Raw genomic sequence first — 26010 nt, 5'->3', positions numbered from 1 at the left:
AAAGAAAACGAAGAAAGCTTACTTTTCCTCTAGTATTTATTCAGATTCAATCCAGAGAGTAAAATCGTAAACAAGATATCTGTTGGAGTACAGGCTACAAAATTTATCACAAGTTTTAGTTTCTAGTTAATGCTTTGGATATATAAAAACAAGAACTGTTGAAAATCGAACGTGGGTTTCACAAGAATCTTCAAACACATACATAGTTTATTTAACATGGGTATCACAAAAAACCCTTTACAAGAAGTATTGCTTTAAACGAGCATTGAAAACGGATTCCAAAAAACGAAACTCTAAATAACAGAACAAAACAGAACATAAGAATACACAACTGTTGTGATATCGGGAACATGTATATGGAATTGAGAAGTAACTGCTATCACAACACCTTTAATTGGACAGGAATAAGATCAAAGGATAAGTGGAATGGCACAAAGGGGAATATAATATCCATACAAGTGTACAACAAACTTGTAGTGTAATAAAAGGGTAACGATTATATATCTGTTATTATTAAGACATATAATTTTTTTTATAAGCGTAATGTACGTCGAACACATACATATATCAAGACTAGTATGCACAGCGTACGCTTTCAGTAACTAGTAGATACGCTGAAATTTGAACGAAAGAAGTATAAGCACCAAACAATGAATAGCGTATTACATGGTCTAACGTGTGACCAAATGTTGACCAATCGTCCTTGAAGCCTCTATCACGTGAGCTGGTGATGGGTAATGTGTCACATCAATAAGACAGCGAGACATCTTTCTTTACTTGTCCTCTGGAATTTCTTCGTCCATCAACTCGTAATGCTCGCCTGAAAACATATTAGAAGATCATGTGAAATAAACGATGATACGTAAAGTGTGTTTTTTTTTCCGAATTAGAATAGATTTGTCTCTAAAATGAGAAATGTATCAGAAGATGCACACAGTTCGGTTGTATTTTTTGCATAATTTATTTCTAACAAGCAAACAAACTGAAAATAGCACGATGCATTTATACCGGTATCTCATCCCATACTGTAAAAAGCGCCCGATAGCGTTATACTCTAACAACTCGAAGCAGGAAAAAACAATACTAACTTACTGAAAGCACGATATTCAAAATGTACACAGAAGTCATAAATTCCTTCTGACTAAATTTATAGCAAGGATGACTCGCACATGCATACATACCACAGCCGATTGCCAAACAAATTACATTTACGTTCCAAAATTGGTTTTGTCTAATTCATTTCATTGTCTGACGGTTTTACTTAATATTATCAACACTGATAGATAAACGATTTTTTAAGGAAGAGACGTTCGGTCAATTTATTCGAAACATCCAAAATGAAATCTTTACCAAAATTATGTAAGCGTATATATGCATATCGTTTATGCCTGCTGCACTCAAGCAAAGCCATTTTATCAATGAAAGCTTTTTATGAGTGCAATATGACAACAAATCTATATATTATCATTGCCATGCAATTCGATGCCGAATCCGACAAGAAAAAAAAATAGTTACCATATATCTCTTTAAGTGCCTTCTCTTAAATAAAACGGTATGCATATGTGAAATAAACAACAAGACATAAAAAGAAACAAGTATTTGATAATGGGTCAAAAGTCTAAACAAAGAGAAACATAGGTATATATAGAATAACATGCTAACGTGCATTAAACTAGTTAAGTTAATTTTAATATTTGATTTTGCCTCCTTATATCATATAAGAAGATTTTGAAAAAAGGATGTAGATTTTTTTTCAATCTGACTAAAAAATGACGCGAAAAAATGGAAGTGTACTAAAGGACATAAAACCAAGATTCACATCAATGGATAGTCTCTTCTATTACAGTAAACCAATCGGAACTAATGAGTCATTAAGGAAATTAGTATAGTTTGAACTGAAATATACCGCTATACATGATTAGCATCTTTACTGCTCTGACGTACGTATTTTCACAAATGTTTTCTGTGTATGAGGTGTTTACTTAGTAGCAAAAGCTATGCCGAACATATGGCTTTATAACGGTCTTACAGGCACCAATCGCGGGGAATGAATTCGTAAGTTCACAACAACTAATGATAAAGGAAATCTCAAGGTAATATTATAGAACACACTACACTGGTACAAAATGGAACCTTTGTCAGCAGGTCAACAGAAAAGTAACTAAAAAGTTATAACTAAATAAATGGGACTAAATGATAGAGCTTTTCTATATTATTCTTCTAATCTTAGACATCCAATCAAGGATTCGCCGCCAACTGAATGACACAAGTATTATTTTCTAAAAACACTCCAATACCTACCGGTAACGGCAACCTGCTGCCCGTCATGGTACCAGCTGATCTTGGCGCCATGTGCCGCGCGGACTTTCACAGTCAGTTCAATCTCGCTATGGAGACTGACGAACTGATTCTCGGGAGGGACAATGATTTCCGGGGGGTGGTGGAGGTGAAGGCGGTGGGTGGCTACCTTAGCCTGCTCCTCCACAGACAGCTGTTTAGACACACGTCTGGCACTGACTTCCAGTACTTGGGTCTTTCCACTTGCTGTCTTCTGCTCCACAATAGCCTCTCTATAAACAATTATAGTCATGAAAGAATTTTCACTTCTAGAAAACAAATTAACGCTTTTTAAGTACTTGGAATTTCAAATCGTAACTCATTTAACTAAATAGTTATTTAAACATTGAATAATCAGCATTTGTCTACGTCCATAAGTTTCAGTGATAGTATAAGAGTGTCTAGGATTACCTTGTTTCATTCATTTTAAGTGTATCCACGTCTAGAATATCTTTTACGTCTTCCATCGACATCATTCGATCCACTTCAAAAATATATCACATACATGTATATATCAAATATTAATATTCAATTGAAACAGATCAAAATATAATTGTAAATGGTAAAAAAAAATATATCTTACGCGCTCTGATCTCTCTTTTTTCTGTTTTAACTGCGGTCGTTGACTCGGAAGTGGTTTCTTTTTCACTGACACTCATTTTCTTTGCTGACTTTATCTTAACACTTTCCTCAACTACAGACGCACTACTTTCTGTAAACGATTCAGATACCGTGGCCTTCGAACTGGTTTTAGAAGATGTCTTACTGCTGCTGTCGACTGCATCAGATGATCCAGAAGTTTCAACAGTCTCCTCAAAAGATACACTCTTTGTCTTCGTGGATCTCTGTGACGTACTGACCTCCTTCTTGGTTGTCGACTCAGTAACTTCTGTTGCTGCCCCAGTCTCTAACTCTTTACTTGGCGTTGCTGTTCTTTCAGCTGCATCATTTTCATCAGTAACCTCCTCAGATTCCAAACTCATTGAACGTCGCTTTGTTTTCGATAGCCTTCGTTTCTTAGTTTTGTTGATTTTTTCCATTTCACCTGCTGCCTCTGCAACCGATTCTTCCAAAACAGATTTTGCTAACACTTCTTCGAAAGACATATCTTGCACTTCTGATTTTGACGATACGGATTCACCAAGGATTGTCTCTGCTTGTTCAACCAAATGATCTATGTCGAGTTCAACATCCTCGGTAACTGTTTTCATTGTAGACGTGCTTTGAGCTGTTTGGACGGATTTCTGCACTATACCTTCCTCTGATGATGAACTCGCTGAGCTTGTGGAAGTTTCAATATCTGAACACTTTTCTGTATCAGCGACCGTATCTTTCTCTATTTTTAACGATTCACTAGACTTGGTAGTCTTGGAATCGATACCATTTTCTTCGGTAGATGAAACTTTTTCAATTACTTGCTTAGCTTTTTCTTGATCGTCAATCTTGGCACTTGCCATCGTTTCTTCAGCAGTTTTCTTCTCGCTTTTCAATATTTGGCTATCAGTTTCATCCTTTTGAACTTCCACATTTTCAACAGTAGATTTTTCAGCAAGTTTTTGTTCTTTCTGAATCAATGAAGCATTCTCTACAGATGCGAAATCAATATTTTCCATCAATGACACCTCTGCCTCAGATCCTACTGTTTTAAGTGAAGACGCTATTTTGTCTTCTGAGACCTGAACTGGTTCTTCCTCCACTGCTGCTGCTGCTTTGCCTTCAGTGATTCTACTATCGTCTCCTTTCTCCTCTTTTAAAGATTCTGCTTCTTGGACGGTTGGTTGACTCTCTTGTACTTCCACCTTCTGGTCTATTTCTGTTTTTGCATCCAAAGTATCTGATTTCTTTTCAACATCTTTTGCTGCTACCTCTTTGACTTCCTTTTGTTCTTCAGTAGGAGAAACTTCCTTAACTTTTGATATCTTTCCTGATTCTTCTGTCATAGCTTCTTTCGTTTGAGAAATCTCTTCTGATAAAGGCTGGTTCTCTGGTTGTGATGCATCTTCTGCAACAACTGGTTCTTCTTTCTCTGGTGTATTCGCTTCTTCTTGTTGCTGACTCACAGTTGTTTGTTCAACTTTTTCATAACCAGTATCTTTCTTCTCCTCAATCAATTTCTGTTCTTCAACTTCATTCGGATTTGTTTCCGTAGCGACAGCATCGTTCATTTCGTTGCTCGAGTCACTCTTGGAAATACTTTGCTCATCAGGCCTATCAATTTCTCCAGAAATACTTAGGCGCCTGGTTTCTCTACAGTCATCTACATAAAAAAATACAAATGATTTTACCATACTTTTCATCATTATTATCAAACAATGTAATTTAAAGTTTTTTTCTTACCCTTACCGCTAACAATGAGTTTAACAGTCTGCTTATTTCTTCCCAAAGTGTTCTTGGCCACGCAGACGTACATCCCACCGTCACGCCGTGTGACGTCACTGATTGTTAAGGTTGTTTCTCCAGGAGTATTCTCAATAGTTATTCTCTTGGACTGGTACACATCCAACAAATCTTTCTGCCTATTTCGGAATAGAAAATAATGAATTTTTAAATGTTCAACAAACAGACAGAAAGACCAATGCTAAATTTTTGAAATCATGTATCAAATTTACCATTTGAATTTTGGTACAGGGTAACCGGAAGCAGAACATTTGAATGTGACTACACCCCCGACCGGAACCATTAATCCCTCCATTTTACTTGTAAACTCTGGAGGCGAATTTTCAAGTGGTGCTTTCTCAACTTCAGCAACAACCGCTACAATTTAGGAAGACATATGTAAACTAGTAGTTAAATTACATCTCAAAAAACAAATACATAGGGAAATTAAATGATTCTATATATCTCATTACCTTCCATCGTCAGGTAAGCGCTGGATGAGCAAGTGCCCGAGTCGTTTATCGCTTCCACGGTGTAACAACCTTCATCTGACTTTTTGAAATCTTCGATAGTTAAACTATATTGTTGGTTAATAGCCTGTAAGTAAGGAGAAATAATACTGAGAGTACTATCATTGAGAACTAATAGTGACAAAGCACTACTGTTGTATACACTGAAACTTTGATATTAGTTTCAGTTGAGTAAATAGGTGTATACGTACAGTTAGAAGGTATTTTCCGGATCGAGGAAATATTTCCTTCCCGTGTCTTAACCATTTCACAGTAGGCTCTGGAACTCCCTTAATGACGCAGTCTAGTGTGGTTCCCTTTCCTTGGAACACCTTTTTATCTTTTAGGGACAGGAAAAACTTAGGGGGAACACTCTCCGGAGGATCATCACGGTCAATAGTTTCAACCTTCTGCATCTCAAGAGCTATAACGTAATGGTGTACAAATAGTCTTTAACAACTTGTATTATATTCGTTTTTTAACAACATACTAGTTAAATATGGTATCAAACGTACCTTTGACATGGAGTGTTGTCTTAGTGCTGTAGCTACCATTTTCACCATACACAATGCATTCATATTCGCCAGTATCTAGAATGTGTAGTCTCTTCAAAAGAACACTAGCGATCCTGGTATCCGGATCCCATTCTAGACGAATACGACTGGAAGGCTCTAGTTTTTCACCATCCTTAAACCTGTATAAAAATTCATGCAGTTCCAAAATTTATATAAAATATTATTTTTTCATCCGTGTTTGAAGAGAACTGCCAATTCTTCTTTTAGAGTTTTCAGAGGATTATTGTAGCTTTACAGTGATGGCAATAACATCTTTTATTGTTATAATCGAACTAACCACACTATTTTTGGGCATGGTTCTCCAGCTACCACACACTGGATTCGGACGTTCTCATCTCTTTCCAGTGGATACAGCTCTTCATCTAATGGTTGGGTGAAATGGGGACTGGTTTGGGAAGGAGGAAGTTCTTCCTCTAAAAAAGCAATTTCAACATTCTCTAACGATGTTTTCATTTAGAATGGATTGGACTTTTGTTGATATACGCTTGTAAATACGTATCTTTATCTATTATCAATTCTTTTTTTCACTTCTGCCCACAAAGCAAACATTTTGTGGAAACAAAACAAGACGGATTCTTAAACAGGAAGGCAACGGTAAAGGGAATACCAATAGAAGGTTATGATACACACAGTAATGTTCTTTTTTTAAAATTCTCTTTTAAAGAATGAGAACAAATCAAACCAGTGTAGTATAATATTACAAAACATTCTTGGAGAAGAAAACTGAAACGCTACATCTGACTACCGGGGAAAAGACACACCATTTAAAGGAGAGAGTAAATTTGGATTTCAACCTTATACCTTTACTAGCTTTGTCCAGAGGGCTGGAATGGCCTGTTTAAAATTTCAACAAATAATCATGGAATATAATAATACTTTGTACTATATTTTTTCAATCGAGCCATTTTGAGATAAACGTGAAAATACCAGTACTTGTTAAGATATAAATAGTGTATTTGAATGACTTACATTGGACCCCTGTTGGGGAAACCATTGGAATGTGCATTTTGTCCGGGTCTGATCGACCTTCCTCGCAAACTTCTTGAAGATCAACACTGAAATTAAAATCAGCAGAAAAAAGTACATTTAAGGAATAAAGCTAGAACAGAATAAACATCTGAAGGTAATTTATAATTAAATGTATACCTTGCTGGTATCTGTAATTTCAGCTCTTCTTGATCAGTTGATATTTGTCTTTCGACGACTGGAATAATATCCTTATCTTGAATGTTTTCCTCTGTCATAACAGTTTTTTGTTCAGCAGGGGGCTTGGACAAGATAAACACTTTACATGAAGATACCATATCTTCCTCTTCTGAGGTGCCAGATCCGCCTATCAATTTCGCGGTGTAGGATCCTGAATGAACTTGATGAGATACTTTTTTTATCTCCAGTGTGTGAACGTCGTGAGAGTCTTTAATGATAACATTTTGGCTGGCTTCGACTGCTTTCTTTTCATGCAACCAGAGAACTACAAAGCAAATAATGTATACGTACTGAATAATATAAACTCGATAAAGGTTTATCAAACTGTTTTATCTGACCTCATTTTGTACTTAAACTGACACAGAAATTTAAATCCACGTTTAAAAAAATATCTCTCTTTATACCATCTGGTTTTGGTAATCCATCAGTTATACACTGTAAAAGTAAGTCTTCCCCATCTTTTAAATCCATTTTTTCCGGAAGTTTCTTGACAAACGTTGGTGGCTGGGGCTCTCTTTCCTCCTCTTTAGGTACTGACTCTTCTTTCTCAGCGAGTGCTGCAACTGTTGTTAGTGATTCTTCTTTAACGTCTTCATTCTTTTCTGCTTTAGAAGATCCATCTCTAACGTCTTCCTTCTTTTCTGCTTTAGCATATCCATCTGTAATGTCTTCCTTTTTTTCTGCTTGCACGGGTGTTTCTGTAACGCCTTTGCTCTTTTCTGTTTCCACAGATACTTCATCAATAGGGGCTTCTTTTTGTTGCTTGACTTTTCTTTCCCCGACCTCTGTAACATCTGTCTTCTTAGCTTGTGTTTGTTCAGATTTTATAGTTGTAGTTTCTTTGACCTCGGTTACAGTCACTTCATCGCCAGCAGCAGTAGCAACGTTCTTTCCATCAATGGCATCTGTATGTGGAATATCTTCTGCAGGTTTGGTGCTTTCAGGTTTGTTTTCAGGAGTTATTTCTTGCGTTTTTGATGTTTCGGCTGCTGCATCTTGTTCTGTTGGTTTTACTTTCTTTTCAATAGGTGAAGACACACGTTGAGCTACATAGATATAAAAAAACATTTGTATTAAATGATTGAATCTAAATACATGTGAATTCTTTTAACCTTAAAGAGGTTATAACTCGATTCAGAAATTACTCACCAGTAGCTGGTATACTATCAACATCTTTATCATGTTGTGCAACACTTTCTGACTGAATGGGATTTTCTGCATTTTGCTCCTTAATCGTTTTAGGAGTTATCATTTCAAAATTATTATCAGTGCTCTTTTCTTGTTTTACTTTTTGTGCTGTTGTCAGTTCGGAAAGTGCATTAGTGTCATTTGTTTGGGTAAGAGAAAGATCACATTCTTTGTCTACGAGAGTAGCATGTGCAGTACTAAGAGTATCTACGTTTTCAAGGTTGCAAGGTACGGGAGGTAATGCAGCTTCGTTTAACTGCTTGGAAGATTCTGGAATGTATTCGTTAACATCGGATGCAGTTTTGTCAGCAATATCTGCTTGTACAATTGCATTTGAATCTGCTCTTTGGGTTTCTTTTGGCACTTCAATGTCTATTTTTGCATCAATATTGTCACCACTCAACTCTGACGAGTTCTTCTGGTCAACCAAGTCGATCGATTTGCTCACACTTAAATCTAACAATTGTTCTGATTCTTTAATGCCCACAAGATTATCTTTAGAAGGCAAAGCCTCCATTTTATCCCTGTTTCTTTCACTTGAGATTTGAAGCGGTGAGGTGACCTCTTGTCTCATATCACTCTTGATATCATCAGCTGAAACAATTGCTCCAACGTTCTTAGCATCTGAAGAGGGTGCTGAATTTATTCCCGTGTCATGAACCGCATTTATGTCATCGATATCAGATTTTAATACAGTGTCTAATGACGGAAGATTTGAATCAGTGGCTGAAACAAACTGTGCTTTAGTTTCGTAAGCAATTTCTTTCGGCGATTCATTGACTTCGGAACTAACATTTGTCTTTTTGTCATTATTAAAAGACGACAGTTCAATTGAGTCACCTAGGAATTCTTGGTTTTCCTTATTTACATTTGCAGTAGCTTGGTCAGAACTTGACAAGACTGTATCTTGACCCTTTTGACTCATTGGTTGTATGCTTTCTAATTGAGGGGTTGTTAAATTAGCAACATCTTCTTTTTTGTTCTGAGATTGGCTTGCAATATCTTGAACTGAATTCGACAAGACTGTACCTTGGCCTTCCTGATTTATGGATAATTGAGTGGTTGTAACTTCAGCAACCTTATCTGTGGTGTCCTGACACTGATTTGTCGCTTTATTGTTTTTGTTTGCAATATCTTGGTCAGAATTTGACAAGACTGTTCCTTGACCATCCTCTTCATTCATGGATTGTATATTGTCTAATTGACGGGCTGTAAGATCATCAACCTGTTCTATGTTGTTCGAAGACTGATTCGCTGATATAGCCAAAAGTGTATCATTTTCAGAGCTTAATGCTAGGGGAATTGAGTGTGCTTGCACAGGAGTATCGGTAGAGGAAGAAGTAAATGATGTTTCCTTGTCAGAACCTGTTAGAGGTGCGAGTGATGCAGATGGATCAGGAATCATTTCTAGTGGTGCTAAAGAAGTAAAATACTGTTCATTGTGTTGTGAATAAGGAATTGTTAATGTTAGTTCAGACTTTTTGGATTCAAAAGGAGACTCCGCGGAGTATGTTAGACAGACTTGCTTTTGGGTTAGTTCAGGAACTTTACCAGCTTTAAGTGTTTCATCCAAAACCGTCAAAATTTCAGATGCCTTCAATGGAGATTCTTTCACGCCGCTCTGTTTTTCTGCTTTCAGCGTTTCTTTCTGAGTTGTCAATGGTTCAGCAGTTGCTGTTGCTGGTGTTGTTTCTAAACTAGCTCTCCAAGCTTTGGGTTTCTGGATCGACACCTCGCCAACTTCACCCTTAGCAAATTTTGTTTGACTTATGATTCTCTCTACTTCCATGTTACAAGAGACATCATCAAAAGCATCGGCCATGGATTCTAAAAGAAATAAAAAAGAAATGATTATTACACTTATTACTAGTAAAAAAGTAAGATTTCAATGCTAGTAATGAAAAAAAATATTCTTATTTAATCATATCCAGAATTTGTAGTTCGTTTAATCATACCCAGAATTTGAAGTTTTGCTGTACTTCGGCAACGTCCGGCCATGCTTTGAGCTTCGCATTTGTATAACCCAGTGTCCTGCTCAACCGTGTCATGGATCAAGAGGAATGCTTGTCCTTTTTCTCCTTGATGAATGTTAATTCTATCCGTTTGTTGGAGTTCAATTCCATCTTTAAACCTAAATGTTGATTTGTTGATGAAGCATTACTATTAATGCAACTTGAAAAGTTTTTAATCAATATTTAATTAAAGGAATTGTTAACTTGTTCATCGTTGGTTTGAAATGATTAGCATGAAGTCTTACCATCTGACAAAAGGATTCGGGGTACCCTTTACTCTGCAGGTGAACGTGGCAGCTTGTCCAACCTTAGCGTGAACGTGATGGATTTGTTCGATGAATTCCGGTTGCTTGTATTCAACTCGAGAATCAAAGATTGCTAAACCAAATATAAGGAATATACTGAATATGCATTATCATAAATGATCAAATGTATGATTTCTGACAAAAAAGAAATAGCCTTAAAACGGTTAAGTTATAAGATCGTACGTTCTACTTGGAGATAACAGCTGGATTTTATCTTTCCCTCTTCGTTGCGTACTTCCACTACATATTCCCCAGTATCATATGTCGATGCAACCGGTATTTCAAGGCTTAGAAAACCTGCATTACTCTAAGGAATAAAATACAATAAAATACATAAATGTTTAAGCCAAGCTTCTGCAAGGACCAATCTAAACCTTTTAATAAATTGCATAATTTTTGTTCCTAATTTAAAAAAAAAGTTGGCTAGTTACCCTGATATGAAAATTTTCCTCCTCGTCGCGAGACAAAGGGATTCCTCTTCTGTACCAGAGTACAACAAACGGCTCTTTACCGGTAACGAAGCAGGAAAGAAGGACACTATTTCCCTCAAGCACTGACTTACTCTTCAGTCTCTCAATAAATGCTAGCGGCTTGTCCTTGACCCAGTTCGTGCCTAGGTTTAGAAGGGCCTGTCTTTCCTTGTTGTATCTGGTGTTTGCAGATTTGCTTTTCGGTGGTTCTAGTTCTGGTCCGACAGACTGGGCTCTTCTTGGCTGTTGATCACGACGAAGTGCAACTTTGGATGTGCGGATGTCGTCAAAATCGAAGAGTTCAATCTTATTCTTCCTTGCCATGTGGCTGGTGTAATCATAACCAGTATCTTGCAATTTCTCTTTCCTCCACGAAGGAACCTCGCTATCCTCTATGTCATAAAAGGATTGGTTCGCTCGATTTATAAACCGATCTAGGTTCTGAAGATATGTTTTTCTTTTGAAAGCTTCGTTTGATAGTTCTTCTTCTTCGTCACTCTTTGGTTTTCGGGTCTCTATTGGTTTTCTGTATCCATTTACTATGGGCTCGTCCTCTTCAGAATCCTCAGTCTGTCGCGATTTGTTTCTGTTTCTCGACATTGAAATGTTTAGGAGATCACGGTCAACTTTATAACGGTATCCTTGCCTGTTTACAATTTCCCTCGCTTTCATACTCAATCCAGGATTAATCTCTTTAATCGGTTTGTTCTCATCCGAAAAGTGTTTTGTGAACGTCTGATATTTCAACTCCTTTCCTCTTTGTTTCTTTTTACAGGTAGTTGATTTTTTACTTTTGTCCTCCGTTTGCTTGTTGTGGAGCTCAGCTCTGTATGCCTCGATGTCTGCAAACTCTGATCTTCCAACGCTGCTTTCTCGTAAGTTTCGAATGAGCTCATCTGTTTCATGTGATAAAGACATCGACCTTGCTCTGCCGTCTCTTTTGTTGTAAATATGTTCATCCTTAAATTTTGTTTCCGGTTTTACAGCAAAATCGCGAGCTACTGAGGCTGACCGAGTCCGTCTGGGAGAGTCAAGCTCTCTCGAGAAAGACGAAGATTTCGGTCGGAATCGCGGTGCACCATACATGTCTTCCTTGTCTGATTCGTATCCAGATTTTATGCCAAAATCGCGAGCAACGCTCATTGACTTAGCTCTGTTGTCGTACAATGGGGGATCCCTTGATAAGGAAACTGATTTTGGTCTGGGGCGAAGAGTGTAGTATCCTTTCTTGTCATCCAGAACAAGTCTAGAGCTAACATCCCGGCCCAACGACACAGACTTCGATCTACCGATATCAATAGCACTGCCTGCTGATCTTCCTCTAGACAATTCCTTTGCTCTTGAGCTTAAACCTGGGTTTATCTCTTTGCTGAGTTCTCTTCGTCTTGGTATATACTTGGATTCGATATCAATAGAGTATGGCGATTTGTCAAATCCTTTGTCAAAGGATCGTTTAGATGTCAAACTGTCGTAGGTTTTCTTAGATTCCAGTTTCCGTTGATAGTCCATTTCATCCAAAATATCTCTTTTTCCACCATACATGTAATCAGTGTTGTATAGGTCTGATTTACTTTTGATTTTGTAGTCATTTTCAAAATTATAAACGTCAGATTTTCCCTTCGAATCGATCTTATACTCATCTCCGTAACGCTTTCTTGGACTGTAGTCATTTTCAATGTTGTAACTACTCCTTTTATCAAAGGTTTCTTCCTCCCAATCTGGAATTTCATACTTCTTTGCTCTTCTTCCACCAGTAGAGCTATACAGATCCGATTTTCTGTGGCCCTTGAATTGGGTATCAAGGTGATATAGCTCCGATTTTTTCAGATGAGGGGAAGTCTCAAAAGTGTACTGATCTGACTTCAGCATCATCCGCTCGGCCGTCTGGAACTTGGAGACGTGGTGTCCAGTGAAGTTTGCTAAATCTTCGTTCCTTGTCCTCGCACGGCTGATGGAGAATTGGTCCCTTAGGTCTGCATTCGTTATCTGCTCTGTAAATGCCAATAACGGGGTTTTTAATGAAAGAAGAGAGCACTGGTTTCCATGTAAATTAATCATGTTACTGTATATCAACTTAAACCTGGGAAATTTGATGAAAATATTAAAGCTTACTATGAATAGTTAGAATCGCCTCGGAATAACTGGAACCTTCGGAATTTCTCGCTACACATCGATACGTTCCATTGTCTCTGTCTGCTACAGGCGAAAACAACTGGAGGGATGCAGTACCGTCCCCTCGATATGACGTGTACACGAAGCTGGACTTGCTTACAGGCTCCATGTCCTTGTACCTGTAACGTTATTCCGGGGTGTTATCTTTGATAGTTAAAAGGTAAATAAATCCTTTAAACGTCAAATTCCATCATGCAGTGTTTTATGATATGCATTATACAGATGTAAGATGGCGCTTACCATTCAATCCGAGGGACCGGATTTCCGGTGACGACACACTGGAACTTGACACTGAATCCTTCCTCTACTTTCTGGTCCTTCAGGTAGGTCACGAATTTAGGCCGTGAAGGTCTGTTATAGGGGTCTGTGAAACACCAACACCCAAATGCTCAATGTTTATATATTAATCAGTATTATTATGGTACATGCAGGGTGTACATATAATAAAGATAACAAAATGAGATATCAATATTGATATAAGAACAGCAAACCAAGATTTTTTTTTTATTCACCAAATACTGATCATCAGTTGACACTTTAGATGTGCAAGTATCAACAATATAGGAATACAATCCTAAATTACACATCAAAACTTAGTTGCGTGTACAAGTAAAACTTTAAAACTGTAGACAATACCAGCATTATATATTCTCTTATGACATCATAATAGCTGATTCAGAAAAATAATTCTTTAGCAATATATATACTATTCATAGAAATTCAAATTCATCTCAATATATTTACTAGATCTGACAGCGTTCACTACCAATACTAGTACACAAAATTTAATTACTTTGTCAAAATGAGAAGAAAAAAATGCAATTTTTTAGAAGTTGTGCATATCAGTATTCAGTAATCTATTAAATGGGACAACACAACACCAGTACCATACAAAATATTAAGTTATGAAATCAATTTAAATTATATGAGATATCAATTCTGATAAAATTACTGCATACCAATCACAATTAAGGAACTCACCATTTTTGTACAAACCAACACTATTATATATTCATCTGAGTCATTTGATAAAATCTATAAGGTGTAGGAATCGCAAGCATTTATTGGAAATCTGGATCGAGCCATTATATAAATGGCAGAGAGAATTGACGAGGACTTCGACCCCCTTTAAATCCTGTTTAGAGGTGGGGGTTTTCAAAATGTGCCTATTGTAACATTATGCTGGTAGAAATGGCCCCTCCATCACTTGCTCTTTATTATTTCTTTTTAATTAAATTCCTTGAGGAACAATGAAATTTGCTTAAAGATAAAAATCACAATTGCCTTTGAATTGTCTATCTTCTTGTATTGGTACATGTATTTGATTTCAAGGGGTTGAGATGGCCCCTTAAGGTTAATTGTAATCCATATAATTATTTTGTAAGTAAGGAAGTATTGACATGGAGAAAATGTAAGGCTGGTTTTTTTTAATGTAATCAAGGCGGCATGGTCATCCACCCCTAAAGGGGGGAGGGGGGGGAGGTATGTCTAAATTCAAAAACAGTAAAATGGGAAGATTTATAGGGGCAATTCCAGGAGAGAACAACTTCATAATATGAAAACTCACTGTGTTGAGCTGACCAACATAAATTAATCAAAACAGTAACAAAAAGTTCCATTCTTTACTAAAACAATACTTTGTTTAATGATGATTGTTATTAAATTGTTGGGTGTGAAGGGGTTGCTTAAACCACCCCCACCCATATCTGCTACCCACTGTAACATGTCTGTAAATTGTAAAGGAATGAACTCTTGCTATTTAAAAGTTTTCGAATGAGATCCTTCCAGTAGATATAAACCCTGTAACTTCTTTCCTAAAATTATCGAGTGCCCATACCTCCTTTTCTCACTATCAAATACAAATTTGAAAATATAAAACATATGTTATACAGGGTTATTTTCGCCCCATTTTTTTTGCCCTTCTACACTTGCAGTTTCGCCGTCTTAAATTCACCCAATAACAACGAGGGCGAAAGGGGTGAAATTAAAACAGGGACAAATTTATCCCTGTCCACATATTCATATGACAATATTTTAATGGATAAGCTTAAGGTTTTCCTTTATCGTAATTTTATCCTCAGTAAGGCTCAATAACTCCTTAATTATTCTTTTTATTATAAAATTTTGTTTTTGTAGAAGTCTCACTCTGTAAAATTGATCACATGATAAAATGGAGAACAACAATCTCTTCAGTTTGATATGTTTAAATACATGGGATGATCCGTGCCAATCTCCACTAGACCATATTTCAAAACATCCTAACTTTCTTTATATTTTCATCACAGGGCAGGGCAAAATTGCTAAGAATATTAAAAAACACAGAATTGATACAAAAGTAAATTTTTGTTTATTATGATTCATATAATTGCAAAAAAAAATTTCAGCAGCTGGTTTTTTGAAATATAACATACCATAGAAAAAAGTTATACTACAACACATTGTTCTTGGTAAATTTATTTTTAGTATCGAAAATACTTTTTAAGAGAAAAGAATATGACCGACAGACTAATTTGAACATTTGCGAAGTCTTTCATGGGTACCTAGCTCGCTAATGTTAGGTGAATTTGAATTTCATTCCAAAGTATAAGTAATATTCATTATGACTCTATCACCTAAGTCCTTGTATATATAATTTTAGTAAATTATAGTATAATAATTTATAAATTAAACAACAAGAACAACTTTCATTTCTTGAAGATCCATCTATTTCATACATTATCAATTTGTTTACATGTTAAAACACATGCCTTAATATGCCATTTGGAACACGGTTGGATATAATATACGTGTATTATGTCATACTTCATACATAAGAATAAAACAGTCTCGTTTTCTAATGGAAACACTAGCGACTCAATGAAGTTAATGGCCTTTAAATGTCAGAATCACCAATCTTCAAAAGGTCAAACACAAATGCCCATCGAAAATAAGAGCGATACTGCTTCTCTGTCAACCAATTAACAAACCACTAAACATGTAGTTAAGCCAGGAGATCACAAAAAATAACTACAAAGTGTTTCCAAGAGGCTCAATTACACCGATAATAATGTTCCAGCCCTGTAACGAATTCCTGCCGATAAGCTAATGTAGAGGAGCTCTCTCGGGCTGCGGCAGTGGTTTGGGATCGTAACCAATGCGTTCGTGAACAGTTCGATTATCTACGTTAGACATTGGATTAATCCCAGATGTGGTCGGAGTTTGGCACTGTTCCGAAAGCAATCGCTGTTTCGTCTGCTCGTTCTCCTTCTCTTTTTTCATGTCGTGATATTCCTGCATGTCCTGTAGTTTAAGTTCAATCCGTGTTGGATTTCGTCGAAGCATGGTTCCCTGAGAATAGCACAATTTTTTTCGCCTCGATGCTCTTTCTAATTTTCAAATTTTCCAACAGGAAGTTTATAATGCTAACTAAATGTCAAAAGAAATACAAACGGCCGATTTATTCCCGTAAGCGCGTCTCTGTTCGGTCTGCCGATTATCAAGAAGCAAGTTACATGTGTAATCGAAGAAAAATATCCAAGGAACATTTTCTATGCCAAAATCGCCAACGCAGACACCTGTATTATAAACAGACCTCATACATAAATGTTGTTGCAATATGTATAGATCTTCATCATATGCATTACCAGACGGTATGACAACACCTCGAATGCATATGGTTACATGCGTCATTTTGCAATCTTCATGTGTGTTTTACTTGTCTTAATTTTTATTAACTGACTTGCTAATCCCTTTTTGAAATATGCTTCAGTATTTAATGTTATCAGTCAATTAATTTATCTTATATTTATGATTTAAGCGTCCAGGTGTCACTGAGTTATATGCATGTTGTGATTCAAACCCCGATGGGGTCATTACACTTTAGTGCACTAATGCTGAGTCCCATTGATAAAAGGGAAGCTTTCCAAGGGGTTCCAGCATTTTATTTTCACCACCATAACAACGAAATTCATTTTGTTTTTTTATACTGTACAATTTGAAAGGTTATTGTATTTCGAGAGTAATGTTATATTATCCATACTGATATCTCAAGTTGTACCCCTTACTACCTAAATGAAAGATGCTGGTGCAGGCACGTAGCACCGTTTTTGAAAAGGGGGGGGGGCAGATTCATCCAAAAAAAAAAAACAACATTTAATATGTGAAAATCTTCAAAATCCTTATCGGTGGGGGAGGGGTTGGGGAGGGGGCCGCATAGAATATTTATAACTACAATTTCATTCCTGATTTTCATTTCAATATTTTATATACTCCCCAAAAAGGGGGGGGGCAACTCCATGATAATTCAACTTTTTTATAAGTAAATTTAAGAAAAAATGGTTGCTGCGAGAGAAAGTGTGAGGCCGGGCCCCACCGTGACTGCCCCCACCCCCTCATGATACGTGCCTGTGGTGTATTAAGATTCACTTGTTAGTCCTCTTACCAAGCATAAGATTGCAGGAGGATGAAGCGGAACCATACTTGTCCTCAACCTCACAGCGCCATCTACCAGCGTCCTCAGCCTTAGCGTCATGGATCCTCAGTTTGTAGAGATGGACCTCTTCATCCTCAGAGTTATCACCCTTGTCACTGACTTTTCCCGCGTAGGTAACAGATGGTTTAGGTTTAGGATCATCTATGAGAATTTAAAACGAATTTATTTCTTCAGTAATTAGATACACATATGATGAACACATAATTAATAATATCTTATAAATATGGAGAGAGAGAGAGAGAGAGAGAGAGAGAGAGAGAGAGAGAGAGAGAGAGAGAGAGAGATTACCGCGGATGGCTAGGTTACAGGCCGTGGACGTAGATCCGTATTTGTCGGCGACCTCGACTCTCCATTCCCCGGCGTCCTTGACATCTGTGTCGTGGATCTTCAGTTTGTAGACGTGGACCTCCTCTTCGGAATCTGACGATCCCTCCAGGACCCCGGCCTTCACCACCGACATGCCTCACTGAAAGTCAAACGAACCGTTATTGTTACATAGCGTCTATATTAAAAATGAAAGTAGATATGGTATATGGCCAAGAATCGGATCGGTCTTCAATTACATGCTGACCGCATGCTTTGTAGTTCGACTTTTCTTGTAAAGGTGATTCAATATTAATTGTTGGAAATCGTTGATTTTACTATCTTATTGCTTTTGAAGTCTTAAAATGTATGAGTATATTTTGAGAAAAGGTCGGTACTGGATGTCTGAATATACAGGGGGATTGTAAAATCAAAATTAACCATAACCAAGCGATGACCGTTTCATGCATTAGATAGATGAGAACTGTACGAGGAAAGCAGGACAATCGTTGTGCATGTTTGAAAAACCAAGCATTACATCTTAAAGTCTCATCATCAATGAGAATAATTTACTTAACAAAGCTGAATTCAATCATCAGATATCAGATATTTCATACAAAAATCCATAGATACACTGTGAAATAATTATGTACAATGTATTTATGATAAACCACAGCCATCTCAATTTTTTCCTTCTCTACTTTATTAGATTTCTCTCGGCCAAGGAAGATGACGCACTTGCGCCAAAAGAAAATAATAATAAAGTGCAGATATATGTACCCACGCTCATTCTTCTTAATAGTGTACAGTTATCTTGGTTTAGAATGAACACTGAGTTGCGAGATCAAGAATATGGTAGAAATGTCCTCAATTTTCGCCGACCTGAATGAAGACAGTTGGCGGATTGTAGGTGTGATGTGTGTTAATGTTCTTCCCAAAATAACAACATGTGGCGAATTACGCTATTGTTCGAATTATTTTCTCGCATGTGCGGTATAAATATCAAATATATCGTGTAAATGTGCAATAAATATCGCATGGTATTCCAAATCGCTTTGGTGGAGACGAAAGTGGATTGGAGCCTCTTGAATGACAACAATATCAGACTTCAACTTCAAATATTTACATTTTCCAGTGTCTTTGTCTGTGATAACACTACGAATCGATTTTGTAACATACAGTCCAATAAATGCAAATGACGTATTGCTGGGGCGCAATAGGGGTTTGCATAATGGTGATAATTTATTTGATCACACCCCGACCAAAATTATCACCTCAAAATACTCAAAGAATGATACCTTATTCCTTGATTGAATGACACACTTCAAAAATTATATATACTGTGTGACACTCATTTCTTTTTTCGCAAGTGGTAAATACATGTATATCGTGATATGATCAAATCATGTACAAAAAATAAGGATTTTTTAAAGTCCTCCTAATTATTGCATGACTTCAGATTCAGTGCTCTAAAGTGAGCAGTCTATTCAAAAGCATTAGGGAGGCTTGTTAATGTACTAGCACTTTTTCTGCCACAAAACGACGAAGTTCTTTTCTAATTTAACAGTTTAAGCTACATTGCTGAGAAATTAATCCTGAAATTTCAAATGTAGAATTTGAATTATTTTTATAAGTGTCAAATTGTTAATGTTAATTGGATATAAATACTAAATTTAGTACGTTCCAAAATAATTTTATGGACCAATCAATGATCACCAATCCTTTTAAGGCAAATCATGCATTTTATTTTGCTAGTGATGAAACACGAAATTTCATTAAGAGAACACAATGTCGGTATTGCTCGGAGTCTTTCTGCAGCCATTTTTGTGCTAACTGTCCGAAGTGCCGACATATTACGTCACATAAACATGTTTAAATATCATACGTATGAAAATTATGTCAGCATTTAATAATTCATGTTTTATTTTTATTGATATACAACTTAAAATTTTAGAGTGAAAAGAAAATTTCTTGTCCGAAGTCGCATAATACATTTAAGAAAATATCAAGAATATCCAATTTCACACATCGGGTCAAAATGGATCGAAGGATTTGATCAGGTAGGGTTAAATGGGTAATGTATTCTATAGAACTTACCTATTTTTTAACTGACCAAAGGAAAAAAAATAGTATTAACACATGTTTCTGTGTTGTTATTTTGAACAGAATTTCCAGTGATTAAATCCAAGAAACCAGAACACACAAAAAGATTCACACCCCCGAAATGTAAGGCTTACAGAAGGACGATAGAACAGAGATAATAATTGGCGCTCAGAAAATCAGCGAGTGTGCTGTTTAATTATGAACATATGGTAGATTATAGAGTGTGGGGAGGGAGGGAGAATCTTATGTGTTCATCTCTGTATATTCCTGCACGCGCATAGTGGTCAAGGTGAACACTAATAATAATATGAGATTGTGTATGTGCATAGAGCAACCGTCTGCCGACACTGACAAAATCGGGTTCTGATTAGCAACCGACAAATGTTTCATCATTTTTTTTTTATCGCGGACGATCGATGAAAATTGTAACCGTGAATGAAGCTTCTTGTACAATATATCTATTTTTACATGCACCTCATTTGTATCAAGCTTCTTCTAAAGTCGAATTTTTTAGTTTAGAAATTTTTTTTATTATAAAAGCAACTATATTTCGTGAGACTATTTTTATTGAATATCTTCAACGAGACAAGCATGCATACTTGACGCATATATATATAGCTGTAAAGTATACAAATTGGTTAACAAAATTCATTGATAATCAATCTTAGTTAGACATTAACATTAACAAAATCCATAAACATTAAAAAAAAAAAAAAAAGATTTTGATATATCTGTAACATTATTTAATTATACCGAATTCAATTCACAACATCTTAATTTCTCCGTGGTTTAAGTTTCATGTAGATTTTAGTACCTACATGTATATTATTTGGTCATAAATCAGTGGCGGTAAATAACGATCCATATGCACACATGGAGTTGAGTTACAGTGTAAGTAACACACGTGCATTACACTCGCATGCAGCTGTACCGCAGGGGTCCCCCGTCTCCCGGTGCCCAGTAACATACCAATGCCATAACGATTGGCAACCCATCTTACCCCTTGTTTCTAATTAGCTGACTCGCACATCGTCTCCTGGTAGAGATATACAAATCGACAGGCATCGAGATTGACAGGGACTATATGTCGTCAGAATTTCATTAAACGTGTATGCGAGAATCTAGGAGAGGCGAGAAAGGTGGGGGGGGGGGGTTAAGATGGTGGGGGCCTGGATTCAATTTTCTTAAAATTACCATGCAAGGGATATAAATTGAGTTTCCCCTCTAGATCAGCGCATGCGATATATACATCATAACGGAAATTCTACAGAAATTGGTTAAAGGACATGCGGTAAATAGATAACGTATGTTTATTTAAGTTCATGGAGAAATGTGTTATTAAGTCCAGCTACTTGATATCGTTGAATATGAAATCAACACGCCAGAAATCTCGGATTGTGTCTAGGGAAAGGTGACCACTGTTCACCAGTAATAACTAGTATTGACTACCAAATACCCGGATGTGAGTCTAGCGTCTAGTCGTAGCTGGCTATGTAGATAGTTTTTTTCCACAACTGGATTGCTAAAAATGATAATGAAAATATTCATGATAAGGAAGACATCTTCAAATAATATAAGTTATATTTGATATAGAAAAAAACCCTTTATATATGTGTAGCAGGTCAGTGCCGTATAGGTTTTTATCAGTACTTCACGTTGTGTTTATTTTTGTTTTGTGACTGAATTTGACCTCTACATTACCAAACTTTACTAAATTATAAATAAGGTATGAAAACGACTTTACTCTCACTATAGATAAACCAGATATAATAAACCAAACCCAAAGTAAATGAAGACCAAGATTAACAACCCTTTATAAATTTATTATAACAAAATAAGAACACAAGTCAATAGCATATACTTAAAATCCCCCAACCCTAAAACCTAACTTTAACATGGACCTTAAATAGACAGACGAGACGGGCCGGGACTCAGGAGAAAAGTAGCTAGCGAAACCAGCTGTCTCCCTCCCCCTCTCTGCTTCAGGAGAAAAGTAGCTAGCGAAACCAGCCGTCTCCTTTCCTCTCTCTGCCTGCTTCAGGAGAAAATTAGCTAGCGAAACCAGCCGTCTCCTTCGTCAAATAAGGACTTACACGGCTTTATATATGGGACAGAACAATAGACAAATGTCATTAAAGTTATTGGTTATCGTATAAAGTGGGCGTTACCAAAGTAATAGAATAAATCACATCGGGATCGGAATACTAATAATAATAAATAGAAACAAAATCCCGATCTACCACATTCCTCCCCCCTTAAAGACAAATGCTATGCATTTAACTAAAATTAAGTGGTGCATTTCAATCAAATTCCCTAAAAAACATACATACAAAATAAGCAAACATAACACAATCAGGGGAATATGTCACATTGCTAAGTTCACCGTGGCTTCACAGTACCAGTCTCCATGGTCCTCAGCAATCACGAATTGGAACACATTCCGGAATATAATACTAAGGGAACAACGCAACATTTACACACGATAATCACAAACTTCACGGATATCGCTGATTCCAGAATGAACACAGTGGATACCGGTATAACATCGGATATTATGAAGGCGATCAGACACTTGAAATATATGGAGTTGAATGTATCAGATTCCAGTCCATTTCCAAATCTCACATTGGTCAACCTGGTGTCTGGATAAACTGCAATAAAACTGGTGAATACATGGTCTGAAAAATCAAAAGAATTATTAATAAACATGTCATAAATATCATAACTGAATCCATATATCAAATCATCACACTGAACACGGAACTTCACAGTACATAAAAGTATTATGTTTATACGGGTTATTAACATGCATACTATCCCAGTTTTGTCAACAAGATCGACAGAGGACAGTTACTGTTGACTAACCTACTAGATTTACGCGTGTTTAATAACCTATCAAATTTTACAAAAATCTAATTTAGTTTATAAGCCACAAAAATAAACAAATCAACGAACACGTAAATGCTACACCGCTCTAACTTTCAACTGACATTGTTATATCAAAACACATTTAGCCAATTCCCTTCGGATGCTCGGGTCTCCAATAAGGGTACAATACTGGGCTGACGGGCTTGTACATAGAAGTAGTACCCACGAACGACAACTGTAAGGGGATTTCACCGCTCATACAAGAATTGACTTTACCAGGGGGAACAGTTCTTCCATCGAGCTTCCATTCCAGGACAGAATTCGCCATGTGCTCGTTCTCTTTCTTTTCATAAATTTTAACCAAAGGTGCAACTGTATTAAATTCGGTCTGAAACTCAGTGTTAGAACACTCGGATTCATCTGTTACAGAATTACATGTAGAATTGGACTTAAAGTCAACAGGCACATGTACATCGTGTACTACAGTAACTTCCCCAAGACATGCATTTTCTTCGGAACATTGAACTTTATCCGGCGTTTTACCAGTTTCTGTTTGGTTCTGCGACTCTACCTCGAATGGTCGACTGTGTTCGGTAAGGTTTGAACGGCCTGAAACTAATGACCCGACCATGGCATTAGTCTCTGAAGGTTTTTCGAGAGTATGAGTTGTTTCTAACGAGCTTGAACTTTCAGAACAATGACCAACCAGATGGCATGATTTACTGGTAATTTTATGGGAAAAGTTTCTGCAAACAGACGTGTTTGAATTCGGTAAAGAATCAACTTCATCAACATAATGTTCACAAAACGCTCTCTGAATTTCTTCCCTAATAAATGCTTTTAGATTATTAAAATCACTGTCACTCGTGTGAACTGAAACAGGCATTTGGTTTGCGACAAAATTACTTACGAAACTCTCATATTCTATTGCTAGACCTATCGCTTTCTCAATTGTGGAGGGATGTTTAAACTGAACATGCTTTTGCAAATCAATATCCCCTAAACCAAAGATAAACTGGTCAACAATATGAGGTTCTAAGTATTTATAGGGAATATGTGGATATGATTTTAAGGCTAACCTTTTCAAAGCATAACCAAAATCTTCAACTGTTTCCCCATTTTGTCTACGCGCTGTTTTGAACTCAACTTGGTAAGCTTTCACACTTTCTCCGGGATTGAAATAACTCTTGAAAATATTTTTCAAATCATCATAATTGTCAGATTTCGTCAAAGGAATTTCGGACAAAACATGTCTTGCAGACCCCCGTAAACTCATAATAAGCTGACTTGCACATTCTCTCTTACTCCACCCATTCCACTTAGCAACCTGTTCAAACTGAATGAAAAACTCATGAATATCAAAACTACCATCAAATGTTGGCGACTTAATTTCTTTCCTATGCTTTGAATGACGTGAATGTGCCAAATAATTGTCAGATTGCACGTGCGTTCGATTCTCTCTAACCGTGTGACTAACATTTTCAAAAGCAAGACCATTTTTAAAATACTTCGTTTTAAGCTCTTTCTCTAAAAAATCACACTTTGCTGATAACTCTTCTATCTGTCTATCAATAGTATTTACTCTAACTTCGTTGGACTTATCTGAACTTTCATAAGGGACACCATTCCCGGTCTGAATATGTGCTGGGGGATAATTTCTCTCACGCAAAAATGCTCTATCATCTCTATACATAACTGCATGATGAAAAAATGCAGCGTAAAAATTCAAGTACAAAAATAATCTACTAAATATTTCAACTCACGAACAACATGAATTCTCAAACCCACAAATCCATTACAAAGAAATGCGAGTACAGCTACAGAAATAAAAAAAACCCCACAATACAATAGAAACTGACAACAAAAGAACTCAGCCAAGTCCGAATCACTGAATAGGGCTCTCAAAGTGAGTAGCACGTGCCACTGACCATTGTAGTACAAACCCTATCCTGGTCACGGCACCAAATAATGTAGCAGGTCAGTGCCGTATAGGTTTTTATCAGTACTTCACGTTGTGTTTATTTTTGTTTTGTGACTGAATTTGACCTCTACATTACCAAACTTTACTAAATTATAAATAAGGTATGAAAACGACTTTACTCTCACTATAGATAAACCAGATATAATAAACCAAACCCAAAGTAAATGAAGACCAAGATTAACAACCCTTTATAAATTTATTATAACAAAATAAGAACACAAGTCAATAGCATATACTTAAAATCCCCCAACCCTAAAACCTAACTTTAACAGGGACCTTAAATAGACAGACGAGACGGGCCGGGACTCAGGAGAAAAGTAGCTAGCGAAACCAGCTGTCTCCCTCCCCCTCTCTGCTTCAGGAGAAAAGTAGCTAGCGAAACCAGCCGTCTCCTTTCCTCTCTCTGCCTGCTTCAGGAGAAAATTAGCTAGCGAAACCAGCCGTCTCCTTCGTCAAATAAGGACTTACACGGCTTTATATATGGGACAGAACAATAGACAAATGTCATTAAAGTTATTGGTTATCGTATAAAGTGGGCGTTACCAAAGTAATAGAATAAATCACATCGGGATCGGAATACTAATAATAATAAATAGAAACAAAATCCCGATCTACCACATTTGTAACAAATTTTTGAAATCAGTTTTCTGCGGTTTTTTAATAAGCCCAAATGGGAAACTGTTAAATTTTTACATCCATGTCAATGTCCATGCAATATATATGTTATATATGTATCGTAAGATATTCGGCTGATAATAAAGTTTCAACTGAGATGACGTTAGATTAAGATATTTACATTCTCTATTGTCTTTGTTTGTGATACATGTAACACTTGTACTACGAATAGATTTTGAAATGTATAGTTTAATACATTTCATCAATGACTATTCTAATATTTAATCGTACAATTGCTGATAATTATATATAGATATACATGTAAGTAGCAAGGAATCATTCCTTGAATATTAAAAGGTGATCAAATACGATCTGCATGATCAAATCTATCGAATCATAAATCATTACAGTGCTTTATTGCATGGATTTGATCACCCTTGCTTGTATTTGATCACCTCACAATACCCCAATTCCTTAATTCAACGCAAAATTTACTCAGGGGCTAACAAAATTTTCCAA

At 36.6% G+C, this 26010-nt stretch overlaps 1 protein-coding gene and 1 long non-coding RNA gene across 4 annotated transcripts; both read right to left on the bottom strand.

Annotated features, from left to right (window-relative positions):
- Nucleotides 1-18: 18 nt before the first annotated feature.
- LOC105331960 (myosin light chain kinase, smooth muscle) lies at nt 19-18087 on the bottom strand. Of its 3 annotated transcripts, XM_066082729.1 has the most exons (25): nt 17910-18087; nt 17571-17762; nt 13391-13514; nt 13091-13269; nt 10940-12969; nt 10692-10815; nt 10449-10581; nt 10147-10322; nt 9743-10018; nt 8153-9607; nt 7408-8049; nt 6944-7268; nt 6767-6852; nt 6599-6631; nt 6075-6210; nt 5738-5916; nt 5435-5646; nt 5187-5310; nt 4947-5091; nt 4681-4853; nt 2921-4594; nt 2749-2821; nt 2302-2570; nt 1516-1539; nt 19-820 (listed from the first exon to the last, which is right to left on the bottom strand). In XM_066082729.1, exons 1-25 carry the CDS (start codon nt 18079-18081, stop codon nt 774-776), a joined length of 9003 nt encoding a protein of 3000 aa, XP_065938801.1. In that variant the 5' UTR covers nt 18082-18087; the 3' UTR covers nt 19-773. The 3 variants fall into 3 exon arrangements, with proteins under 3 accessions (XP_065938801.1, XP_065938802.1, XP_065938803.1); XM_066082730.1 differs by lacking the exon at nt 1516-1539; XM_066082731.1 differs by lacking the exon at nt 8153-9607.
- Nucleotides 18088-21835: 3748 nt separating this feature from the next.
- On the bottom strand, nt 21836-25499 carry LOC136274889 (uncharacterized). Its single transcript, XR_010713339.1, has 2 exons — nt 23172-25499; nt 21836-22705 (listed from the first exon to the last, which is right to left on the bottom strand). It is a non-coding gene; the product is annotated as an uncharacterized lncRNA (long non-coding RNA).
- Between the last annotated feature and the right edge of the window lie 511 nt (nt 25500-26010).

Source organism: Magallana gigas, chromosome 4 (genome assembly GCF_963853765.1).
Source record: "Magallana gigas chromosome 4, xbMagGiga1.1, whole genome shotgun sequence".
Classification (NCBI taxonomy): Eukaryota; Metazoa; Mollusca; class Bivalvia; order Ostreida; family Ostreidae; genus Magallana; species Magallana gigas.
This window is presented reverse-complemented; position numbering and strand designations above follow the sequence as displayed.

Coding starts and splice junctions, on each gene's coding strand:
- LOC105331960 (XM_066082729.1), bottom strand. CDS start 18,081: ATGTCGGTGGTGAAGGCCGGGGTCCTGGAGGGATCGTCAGATTCCGAA. Junction 10,816..10,939: donor AGGAAAATTTTCATATCAGG/GTAACTAGCCAA, acceptor TTTATTCCTTAG/AGTAATGCAGGTTTTCTAAG. Junction 7,269..7,407: donor TGGATTACCAAAACCAGATG/GTATAAAGAGAG, acceptor TTTGCTTTGTAG/TTCTCTGGTTGCATGAAAAG.